The sequence below is a fragment of the Sander vitreus genome, chromosome 7 (assembly GCF_031162955.1).
Source record: "Sander vitreus isolate 19-12246 chromosome 7, sanVit1, whole genome shotgun sequence".
NCBI lineage: Eukaryota > Metazoa > Chordata > Actinopteri > Perciformes > Percidae > Sander > Sander vitreus.
In genome coordinates, this window is record NC_135861.1 from 10,281,755 (window position 1) to 10,294,661 (window position 12,907).

General features: G+C 36.6%; 1 protein-coding gene across 2 annotated transcripts in view; it reads left to right on the forward strand.

Moving 5' to 3' along the window:
* LOC144520650 (oxysterol-binding protein-related protein 2-like) overlaps positions 1 to 450 on the forward strand; it is a 34,398-nt gene extending 33,948 nt beyond the window's left edge. For both annotated transcript variants that reach the window (XM_078254529.1, XM_078254530.1), the window contains exon 14: positions 99 to 450. In XM_078254529.1, the coding sequence (XP_078110655.1) occupies positions 99 to 201 (103 nt within the window). In that variant the 3' untranslated portion in view covers positions 202 to 450. The remainder of the gene's footprint in view (positions 1 to 98) is intronic.
* Positions 451 to 12,907: the final 12,457 nt, after the last annotated feature.

A 12,907-nucleotide genomic window follows, 5' to 3' on the forward strand; every position in this document is an offset into this window, starting at 1 on the left:
AAACATGTTGTCCCGTTTTTTTTGGATCACACTGCACATTTTGGGATGCGTGAAGCAGGTACTTTGTGCAGCTGTTAATCTGGGTTTGTGTCTCTCAGGTGGTTCCAGATGGGCACCAACCCATACACCAACTCCCAGGGCTGGCTTTACACCGGTGGCTACTTCAATAGGAAATACCAGGACCTGCCCGATATCTACTGATAGCCCGCTAGCCTTCATCCTCCTCCTCTTCCTCCTCTATAACCTGTAATGACCTGCCTGTCAAGACATGGAGAGAAATGTTAACACCTACCCGTCTTCATCTCACTGCCTTCATCATCATCATCATCATCATCCTGATCTTTAAACTGACTGCACACCCAGCGCAAATTGGGAAGACTTAAAAAGAATCCAGATGCCCGTCACTTCTCTCAAACAGCGGCCTGCTTGATGTCAACTGAGTCTTCGGGTCTTTTTAAATCTTCACTTCAGTTTTTTTCTCACCATGTGTGATTTTGTCACATAACGATCAGCAAACGTTTCCCGTCTCTCTGCCCGGCATTGTTTAGAGCACAAGGATCATTTTATTCCTGACCAAAAGCGGCGGCAGAGAGGTGGTACGCGTGAAACAACCGTTAACGGCCTACTAACTCACAGATCCAGTCTGAATGTTTTATGTCTTACCAATCAAACTCTCTCCTCCGAGAACCCACCTGCCAAGCCTCTGGACGGCGACATTTAAAACATGTCAAATGTGTCATTAATGAGTAAATATGAGTAGAAACATGAAGTAAAACATAATAATCACATAGATGGATTCATGGACGGACACCCAGTCAACATGGAAATCAGGGATGTGAATGCTCCTTTGACTGAAGATGAATCTCGAGGAAGTGTTTTTTTTTTCTTCTTCTTTTTTAAACACTCAACAAATAAATATAGGTAACATTGTACTCTTTAAGGAACATAGTTGTAAAGAAATACTGTTGGTCAAGATAAATTGAATGCATGAGCTCATTACTGTCCATGTGTCATATCCCTCAAATATTTAGGCTACATTTACACTACGTTTTGGTTTTTAAGCAGAGTTTTTAACTCTAGTAGAAGAACTAATCTCCGTTTAATCTAACATGCCCAAACCGCATATCTCATCAACATTCTTGTATACTGGGCAGTTGCCATGAGAACGTTAGTAGCTTAGTCTCAGAGACCGAGACGTTGTGATCCAATCAGGCGGCGAAACATTGGCGTCAGTGTTGGTGTTGCCAAAGGTCTCTGTTTGCAGCTGTTGAGACTGCAACACAACCCCAGAGACTCCAAACCAAAATGGGCTCAGAAGTGTTTTCAAATTTCTCTGGTTTACGGGCTCTAAAAACACCAGAGCGTTCACACTAAATGTGAGGTGTGAACGTAGCAAAAGATATTCGTTTTTAAACCAAAACATAGCAATGTTAATGTAGCCTTAGTGTCCACCTTTACTCTCCCATTAACCTTCTACTTAAAGGTGCAGTAGGTAAGACTTATAAAACTAACTTTCTGTCATATTTGCTGAAACTGACCCTATGTTCCAGTAGAACTACATGAAGCTGGTCATTTAAAAACCACCTACAGCCTGTAGTGTGATTTGCAAAAATCCACAACTCCCTGTTCAGATACACCAATCAGGGCTAGGGGGGGGTGTCTAACTGCGTGTCAATCACTGCTCATGCACACACATTCATTCTCCGTTGTGGGGGGAGGGACTTATCTACAGCACCTTTAAGGTTTGTAGGTAGGATTGGAAATAAATGTATGGAAATTAATCAATACAACTACTAGAATACGGTTTTCATGACAGCAGATTGGAATGTGCAGCTTGAATGAGACCAGACCCGGGATCAGAAAAGAAACCACATGCGATCTGATGTTCTCCCACACGGCAACAGATGAATGAATAGAGCATCTGAGGGGCTGAACTCTGTCTCTCTTGTCTTAACTTAGCCTGTAGCTTCTGTATGTCTGTAAGAATAGCTGTTAGTTTTACCTCCAGTAAAAATGTACAGTATGATTAACATTAACAATCCACAGTGAATTCACTCCATGCTGGCTTCTACAAGAAAACGTATAGGAGCTGGAGGTCAGGCCCAGAGTTTAAGACCTACTGAACTGAATGTTTATATACAGCATAACATTCACTGCTATTCAAAACGGGCTTCACACAAGTCAGAGAAAATCAGATTTTTCATTCGGTTTCTTACATCTTATCATTACAAGACTGAGTAAATGAAGAAAATCTTGTATGTTCAAAGCAAATTTGAAGGCACATTTCTGTTTCCCCCTCCATAGGCAGGTCAGAGGTCAGGATTTAGCAGCCCACATAGGTTCAGTCTCAAACATCAGATTTAAGTGTTAATGACGTGTTCTTACAGAACCACCCTGTTGTCTGGTTCTTCCAATCTGTTGGTCAGTGCCTGCATGTAACTCTGACCCTGGAAGACTAAATTTACTTCAACAGAGTTAAATCTCTCACTCTATGAAATGAGTTCGATGAGTTTATTAGTAAATATTTAATTCCCAGATAAGACACAACCAACACCTGTGTTGAGTAATAGTGATGCAATCCAAAATCACACCGAGTAAATGCAAGTAACAATACATGCACATTCATCGTGTGAATGACTGCATAAATATGTACAGACACTTAAAGCCATACTAACTACAAGAGAGAGGATTTGCTGTGTGAGCCTTCAAGATTGACATTAATAATCTCACTCATTATAGCATGATTAAAAAAAGATATTCATGTCAGCGTAATGTAACACGCAGCGTTATATATTCTGCTGTCTGGCTGGATTGGATTGGATGGATGGATTACTGAACGGCCCCGGAGGTCACCTGCAAAATGTCACTGAAAGAAACACAAAACAGGCAGTACAGGCGTAAAATGACCACAAATAGACGCAACACGTTAGTCCTTTCTGGGTGTTTTGCTCCCACAGAGTAAGGGGCCTTTCACATCAGGGCCCAGACGCCTATTGTCTCGTAATCCGTCCATATGTTGTTTTTTTTTCTTCTGATATGGATTGTAGTAAAAAGGAGACTTGTCGTATATCAACAGCAAGTCAAGAGTTTCACTTTCAAAAAAAAGAGACGGTACTGTTGACAGTTCTCCAGCTGCCGGAGTGCAAAACAGCTGGGCCGACTGGATACTGGATACCTAGAATTTACACAGGAACTCCTTACTCGATTAATCGACATCCTGTGCACAGTGAGTTTACCTTAAAAATCCCTTTAACTGTTAATTTGCTCTTGTTGGTATGTGGCTGGTTGATATAAACCCCTGGTTAGTCTCGCATCAGGGTTTCAATTAATGTTTGATGAACAGGTTAAAACCCTCAACTCTCCACACACACTCTTCACATTGCCTGCAGACCAGTTTGCACCGCTGAGAATGTGACTTTTTGATATAAAACGACTAGTTTTAAGAGCTATTGTTGAAAAGAAAATTATCCTCTAGGTGCCCCCCCCCCTTCTTTAAATAACATAATGAAGAAAGTGCAACAAATCTATTGCCCCTATTGTTTGTGATCCTCAAAAAAATCTTAATTTTGAATGTTACCATTGTGTTTCCTGCAGTTTAAAAATCACGTTTTTATCAGTGCATGTAAGAGCTATGACGTATTTCACGAAACCAACTCTATGCACTGTTTGCACCTCAACTTCATGTCTCATAGGTTATTGTGAAGTAGCTTTACATCCCCTCTCAACCGGAAAAGCACACGTACATCTTCAGCCTTCTCAGCTTCAATAGTCCGATGTATCTCCAAATAATGACTTTGCCTTCTTAGTTTATCTTAAAATATTCCAAATAATCGGAAGTTATAATAACCTCTGGGGACTACACATCTTGGACCAACTTAACGTTTCATTAGTATCTTTTTTGTGTCATGCTTAGTGCCTCCTTTCTTCATTCCTTTGTTTTGTGTGTTTTTTTTAATTTATGATTATTTATGTTTGAAGTTTTATGAAATTCTTTTTTTTTTTCTTCTTTTGCTTATGTAGCTAATCCAAACAGCTCTTAATTTCTCTCTTTCACTTAAATGAATGAATCTGAAATGTTTTATAGAGGAGCACAGCGTCTAAGCGGGGCTTGAAGTGAACATCATTGACCATCTTAATGCTTGTACATTTTACTCGGCCATTACATCAGTCAGATTTAACTAACCAGTGCAGTGTGTGGGTCAACTTATCAATAATTAAATATCAATCACACAAACACTACTTGAGTTGAACTTTACACTTGTCAAAAGCTACAGTAATAAATGAACCTAAACGGGAACAAGCTCTTGTTGAGAAATGTTTTTTGACTGTAAAGTAATGCCAGCTGGTAAACATGGAGAGGTCACATTCACCAGTGCTGATTCAGACTCTACCAGTCACAAGACTGAAGCTCTGTCATTAAACTAGATCTATGTTGCTTTGAGTGTCTGTTTCTGTCTGTAAAAATGTCTTCTGTTGAGTTTAACCCTCTTTCCTGGACTGTATCATGGGATTGTCAATGTTCTGTGTGTGTATACGTGCTGCACAAGGGTAATCGCAAGCAGAATGGCATATTTTGTGCAATTGATTTATTTTTATAGTATTTAAACTGTTTTTGGTGAGAACATTGTACCAGATGTTTTATTTGGAGGTGGGAAGGGGACTGTAAGGGTTCATATTCAATCTGTGGACAGCTTGGTAGATTAATGAACAGGGGAAATGTCTACTAATAAAATCCTAATTTCAGTTTATGACCACGTCTCCTCCTTTTTAGAATGACCTACATTAAGGAACCTGTTGGCACAACCCTATACTGAGTCAAAACACACTGCATATCAGATCGTTTTCATTATTGACTCAGGATGACTGCAGTCTTCACTGTGACAGCTATCCCAAAAAGAATATAAACTAGAAAATTGCTAAAGCTAAACTGGATTAATATCTTAAATCTGTAAGAAGAAGATGAAGTAGTGAAAATAGTTGGACAAGTGGAATGTTTTTAATTAGTATGAATTTCATTGAAAAGACCACTAATGTAAAAAAGATGTGGAATAATCAGGTTTTTTTTTAAATGCTAATGCTAAACTATTGGCTTTAAAAGTTCAATAATGCCAAAAGTTGTAGAACATTGTACGGTTTGAATTTATTTTCTAGTTGAAAGTATGAATAAGTAGAGAAGAGAGAGCTGTGAGAAATGTTCATGAAAATGCAGAAATATTAAACCAACAGTGATTTGCAAATCCTTTTCAACCTATATTCAATTGAATACACTACAAAGACAAGATATTTAATGTTCAAACCAATCATCTTTATAGGTTATTCGCAAATATTCACTCATTTTGAATTTGATCCCTGCAACACTTTCCAAAAAAGCTGTGACAGGGGCAACAAAAGACTGGGAAAGTTGAGGAATGCTCAAAAAGCACCTGTTTGGAACGTTCCACAGGTGAACAGGTTCATTGGAAACAGGCGAGTGTCATGATTGGGTATAAAAGGAGCATCCCCCAAAAGGCTCAGTCGTTCACAAGCAAGGACGGGGCGACTGCGTGCAGAACAACTGTGTGAGCAACATATACTGCCATCCAAGCAAAGTCTTTATCAGGAACTATCTGCTTATTTCAGGGACATCCCTGCTATTTTCAGCAAGACAATGCCAAGCAACATTCTGCATGTGTTACAACAGCGTGGCTTCATAGTAAAATAGTGGGTTACTCTTTACTTGAAGGTATCTACATAAGAGTGACATCACACTGTCATGAACGTGTCATAAACATAAACAAGTCATAAACGTTTATGACATAACGCTTCTTTAAGTAAGTGTCATTCGGTTTTTGTCATGACAAGTTAGGGTTAGGGTTCATGTGTTCATGACTGTGTCGTGACAGTGTCATGTGTTCATGACAGTGTCATGTCACTCTTGTGTAGATACCTTCAAGTAAAGTGTTACCAAAGAGTGCAGGTACTAGACTGGCCTGCCTGCAGTCCAGACCTGTCTCCCACTGAAAATGTGTGGCGCATTATGAAGCGCAAAATACGACAACAGAGACCCCAGACTGTTGAGTAACTGAAGTCGTACATCAAGCAAGAATGGGAAAGAATTCCACCTACAAAGCTTCAACAATTAGTGTCCTCAGTTCCCAAACGTTTATTGAGTGTTGTTAAAAGGAAAGATGATGTAACACAGTGGTAAACATGCCCCTGTCCCATCTTTTTTGGAACGTGAGTGAATATTTGCAAAAAATCAATAAAGTTTATCAGTTTGAACATTAAATATCTTGTCTTTGTAGTGTATTCAATTGAATGTAGTTTGAAAAGGATTTGCAAATCATTGTGTTCTGTTTTTATTTGCATTTTACACAATGTCCCAAATTCATTGGAATTGGGGTTTGTACTCTCAAAAGTGGAATCTCAAATGAATTGACTGAAAAGGCTGAAAGAAGAAATACTTTGTATTATCAGACATATCCATTGCATACAACAAAAAAGCATCACCCTAAAGAGCTGAGAGGTGAAATACATTGTCTGAAAAGAAGGGGGCTGAACAACATTGCATTGAAAAAGCTGCAAGATGAAATGCATTAATCACTAGCATTGTTCACAAAAAATAGGCATAAAGCAAAGTTCAGGCATGGAAAATGCAGATGGTTTTAAGTTTATATATGAACTCAAGTTTACTAAAAGGTACTTTTAATGAAAGTGTAAGGTATTTGAAGTAACTTACTTTGTCAGACATAGGTTTCTTCGACATACTATACTATGACTTTTTTATCACTTTTTTCGACATACTATACTATGACTTTTTTCAAAATACTATACTATGACTTTTTAATCACTTTTTTCGACATACTATACCATGACATTATTACTTTTTCTGACACACTATACTATGAATTTTTTCGATGTACTGTACTATGACTTTTTTATGATTTCTTTCAACATACTTTACTATGACCCTTTATCACTTTTTTCAACATATTATACTATACTATGATTTTTTTTCGACATACTATACCATGACTTTTTATCATTTTTTTTCCAACATACTATACTATTACTTTTTTAATCACTTTTTTGACAAACTATACTTCGACTTTTTTATCACTTTATTCGACTTACTTTACTTTTACTTTTTACTTTTTTAACATACTATACTATGACTTTTGTATGACATTTTCGACATACTATACTATGATTTTTTTTCGATATACTACACTATGACTTTCGTTTTTACTTTTTTTGACATACTATATACCATAACTTATTTATCACTTTTTTCCGACATACTAGACTATGACTTTTTTATCACTTTATTCGACATACTTTACTATTACTTTTTTAACATACCATACTATGACTTTTGTATGACATTTTCGACATACTATAATATGATTTTATTTTTTTAGATATACTATACTATGACTAGATAGGACTACTTTCAACATACTATACTATGACTTTTTTATCACTTTTTGTCAACATACTATAATTAGACTTTTTTTAACATACCATACTATGACTTTATAATGACTTTTTTCGACATACTATACCATGACTTATTTATCACTTTTTCCAACATACTATACTATTACTTTTTATCTCTTCTTATGACATACTATACATTTACTTTTTTTGACATACTATACTCTAACTTTTGTGTGATTCTTTTTGACATATTATACTATGATTTTTTTTTCAATACACTATTCTATGACTTTTTAGGACTTCTTTCAACATTCTATACTATGCTTTTTTTGTATCACTTTTTTCAACATACTACACCTTGACGTTATTTTAAGATATTTTTTGGGCATTTCCACCTTTAATCACTGGGACAGCTTAGATATGAAAGGGAGGGGGCGGAGAGGGAAGACATGCAGGAAATTGCCGCAGATCAGATTCGAACCCTGGGCTTCTGCGTCAGGAAGTACCATGACTTTTTTATCACTTTTTTTCCGACATACTATACAAGGACCTTTTAATGACTTTATTTTAACATACTATACTATGACTTTTTTTAATCACTTTTTGTCGACATACTATACCATGAATTTCTTTATGATTTTTTTCCCTTACATACTTTACTATGACTTTTTTATGCTTTCTTTCAACATACTTTAATATGACTTTTTTATCACTTCAATCAACACTATGACTTCTTTTTTTATCCCTTTTTGTCGACATACTTTAATTTGATTTTTTTCAACATACCATACTATGACTTTTTAATGGCTTTTTTCAACATACTATACCATGACCAGAGACGTCTGAAACAAAGTTGATTTCATTCGGACTTCTAGCTTCTAGAGCAGAAACACAGATGTTTGTCCTCACTTTTTGCAAATATCTAAAAATGACATGAAATAAATGGTTGTATATATGCTATTATTCTAAAATGAATGAAACTTCATCAGGATGCAGTTACAAAAACTAAAATAAGAGTACACAACCATTTTTTATTTGTCTTTTATTTATTTTTTCCTGATTGAAATGTATTGTAAGGTCATAATTTGTCATTCATCACATTACATGGCATGATGCACCAGGTCTACTACACCCATTTACAGGAGGAATACACGGAAACATACACAAGGTTTTACAATGGGGAAACAGGAAGTTTAGCTCATTGCACTTACAACAGTGAATGGAACACTTTGTAATCATTTTAGGCTCCCGACCTTTTTCTGTATTTTATTTTCACCCTCTTTTTTTTCATTCATTTGGGTTATTTTATGATTACTTTTTTTTCTCGTCTCCATCATCCAATTTGCTATCTCACCCTCTTTATCTTCATCTCTCAAAAAATAATCTGTCCACCCCAAAAATTACATGGAAGCCAGAATATTTTTCCCTTTTTTTGTTTTTGATGTCATCTCATTTTACAAACACAACATGTATAGAAAATCTACACAGACCAATATGTTTTTATAATTTTTTTTTTATATCCGAATACAACTTTTTAATGAGTTTTAAACAGTTCTCACGAGCCAGCCACATATGTATACAATGCGATTTTTGTCATTTATTATTCAAATCAACAACTGTTCTTGTTTGTTATGTAGGTTTTGTTGTTTTTATTCACACAAAGCACAGGTTTGGGCAGGGAGGCTTGCATACGCTCCAGCTTGTGTCGCTGTGTAGTGTGCAAAGGCCTCTCTCATGCCTGTGTGTGTTGTGGTATGTTAGCATGTTCGAGATTTACATGTTGTACAGAACATGTCCTTCATGGCATTTACATGTTGTTATTTGTTCAAAGTGGACTCTGGTTCTCATCTGGTATTTACACTTGAAAAAGATGGCAGCCCGTGAGGTGGGAGGTCACAGGTCGAAGAGGTTGAAAAGGCTAGGGATGGGTGGTCGAGGGGTGAGGGGGGGGGGGGATAGTTTGGGTGGGGGAGGTGTCCAGGTCATGCACTTGTAATTGTACTTTGATGATTCATTACAGGTGAAAGATGAATAAACGCTCCCTGATGGTTTTACAGTGAAAGATGGACTTTCTTTTTTGTTTCAGCATTCTCTCTCTCTTTACAACCTCTCACCTATGAAACATCTTCTTTTTATATATTTATATATAGATATATATTTGTGTGTTTTAAAAGTGTTCTCCGGTCCTGCTATACACGACTGTCTGCACGACCGACAGCAAGAGCAGTGGTGACAGTTTCTACACTACGAACTTTACAAGCACTGTATGCTATCTTTTTGGTTAGGAACACACAAACACACGCAGTCCGGGTTTCCCAAAAGCATTCTAAGCTGCATTTAAATACCGTCAACTCTTTTTAAGTCTGTGGCGCTAAGAGTTTTTCAATCCCTTTTTCATGGCTGTATAGTCAGAAAAATACCTAATTCTGATACCAGATCAGTGCCACAAAGGGTCAAAAATCTGAATGTCTGACTGTGTGTGTAAATGCAAACTTATTGCTAAGACTCTTGATGTCGGATTCAAAGACGACTCAAGGCTTTTGAGATTTGACTTCTTTTAAACACAGATCTGATGGATGTAACCTCTCTTGGCTATGTGTCTGGAAATTTGACCCTTTGTGTTCTATTGCAAACACAAGAGTTTTGTTCCAAAACATAATTTGAAAGAATAAATGTGAATTTTAGCTCCTAATATTTACAAAAAGGTAAATTTTTCCCTCATGAAAACTAGTTTCTGTTTTTTTGTGGGGGCTTAAAGAAGCTATTTCCGAGCAGATCTCACTGCAAATTTGTTAACATCTTGATTTGGAACACAACTCTAAGTTTTAATTTTAATTTTGTCTACATTTGTGCTTCAAACACCTCTGAAAAACCAGGCTGTGGCTTGGTGATTTTGCCCACTGGTGATTGCTGTGGTCTGACCTTGCTTTCCTGGATATAGACAGACACCATGCAGAGTATAGACAGAGACCACAACTGGCTAGAGGGCAGGATGGCTTTCTTCAGTGACCAGTATTTTAGTATAAAAGCCCTTGCTGCTATGCATATTTAAGTCACCTTCAGTGGCTGTTTTCACACAGGAGCAAAAAAAATTGACTTTTTTTTTTTTTTTTAGACATTTTGACACAGATCTTGTTATTTATGTCTTCATGGCGATTGCTGAATCCCTCTTGTTAACAGCAGTCATGGGAAGATCACATCTGTGTCGTAAGTGTTAAAAATGTATTGCGCCTGCATAAATGCACCCATTATTTTCTATTGTCTATTTATCATCTCAGTTGCGATGCTGCATTTAGTGTGTGCTTTCCTGAGGCAAAAGTGATTGAGGAACATTTTATTGAACATTTTAATTTTTTACAAACTTCCAAAAACATATGACATACAATAGAGGAAGTTAATATTAATTTGGGTATAACTTTAAACTCTCTCTCATTTTATTTGTTCTACTTTGACACTAATTTTAAGTCACTGATCTGGTGGCAGTGTACCTGCGAAGTGATCTCTCCAGGCTTGGTGCGGTTTGTCAGGGCCATGGCCAGATCCAAACAGAACCAGAATAATCACACAGCTGAATTTAACTCTACGAAGACCCAAAAAAAGCAACGACCATGATGACCTGTAATCTTGTACATAAAATAGAGAAAGGGAAACCTGTGGAAGTATGTTAAAACAACCAAGCAATTGACAGCACATAAACACAGAAAAGTACATTTTTAACACCCACCAATCAGATTTTCTGCGATAAAATAAACAGGATGATGTATTTTTTTTCTGTTTAGCCAGACTCAAAAGTATAACTTCAATTAAAAAGATTTTTAACAATTGATAATTGTGGTTGTGCATAAATCCAGCAATAGATAACATCTGTATAAACATAATTTCTCACTCTGTCTATAGATTTCAAACCTAAATCTCTCTTCTTTCTTCGCTCCCAGCCAGCTTTCTATCCCCTCTCACTATGATAAAATAAATTCTTACATAGATAAACCATTTCATAAATGTTTCACAAAAAATATATACTGACTTCTTTTACACAGTTTCAGCTACTTGAAGTAAAGTGAAGGAGTTGTAAAGGAGTTACAGTGCACCTTTAAACACACATACAAACTCGCTCTCACACCAGTTAATTCAATTTAGGAATGCCTTGAATAGTACTTCACTAGTAGCCTACAGCAGTATTTTTAATCAAATATAATCTATAAATTATATATTATTATCAATAATATGCATATAAATATTTGTGTTTGAACTGGCTTTGTGTTTCACCTCAATATTCTTTAAATACTTCTCTCTCTGCAAAACAACAAGTGCACATTCAGGTAGCCGAGTTTTGGGCCTTCATCATCTAAACAAATAAAATAAAAAAAAATTATATATGTAGTCTATTTTTATATAAATCTCTGGACAACTTTTCTGTATATTCTGTTAACCCCTGCTTGAAGCAAAACAAAAAAAGATGGCCGACAGCAGATGCTTTCATGACAGCTGGGATGACAGTGCTTCCTCTAACTGCCCATGTAAAATGTATTTTATTTCCTTGTTTTTCTGGGAAATACTTATCTAATAGAACAGCAAATTGACTATTTATAGCGTAGCATCTTTTGTGAGAATTTTGTTTTTGCTCATGAACATTTTAGATTTATTTTTATCCAGTTTTCCTAACAGACAATTCTTAATGGAAATCACTGATTGACCATTGACCATTTTCTTGTTGAATTATATTTTTATGGCAAATTTCTACTCCATGTAACATTTAAAAAAAACAGTGGTGGATCTGTGGCAGGACCACTGCCGTTTTCTTAATCATCCTCTCAGCTCTGATTGCCATTTCCCAGCTGTCATAAACCCATCTTTATAGAGAGATCCTTTGGCAGAGACTCCCAGTGGGGGAGGACAGGGGACCCTGAACCAGGTGCCAGGTTAACACAAGTAATACAAAGACCCTTCTTGTTATTTCCTAGCTTACTGGTGACCTATATTATACACACACACAAATTCACAGAATGTCCTTATTTTGATCTATGTGGGATGCCAAAACAAAGCAAACTTGACATTAGAATAACCAAAGGTGTAATACATGATTGTGACTTTTTTTAATTACTTGACCCATTCGTGTATTTTCACTTCCCTTTTCCTCCTCATGTGTCTATTTTTCCAAATATGATTCATTGCATAGAAGGACTGGAGATGAGAGGTTGCCTCTTCTGCCCACCATATGTGTTGTGGTTAAACTCGTGTTTGTCTTGTTTTCTTTTCTTTTTCCACATTGGATGATGGTCGTTAAATACACACATACAGACCCCCACACATACATACAAACATTAGGAACAGAACAATATAGAGGTGACTTTAAGGTTTTCTGCGCCGGGCGGCATGCGAAGGTTCCCAGCGAGCGTTCACACAGACAATATACAGCAGAAGTTGGTTGGTTCGTTGGTTTCGCTGAAGGCCTCGCAATGTTTGGCCCGACAGAGTAGGTTTGAGTACC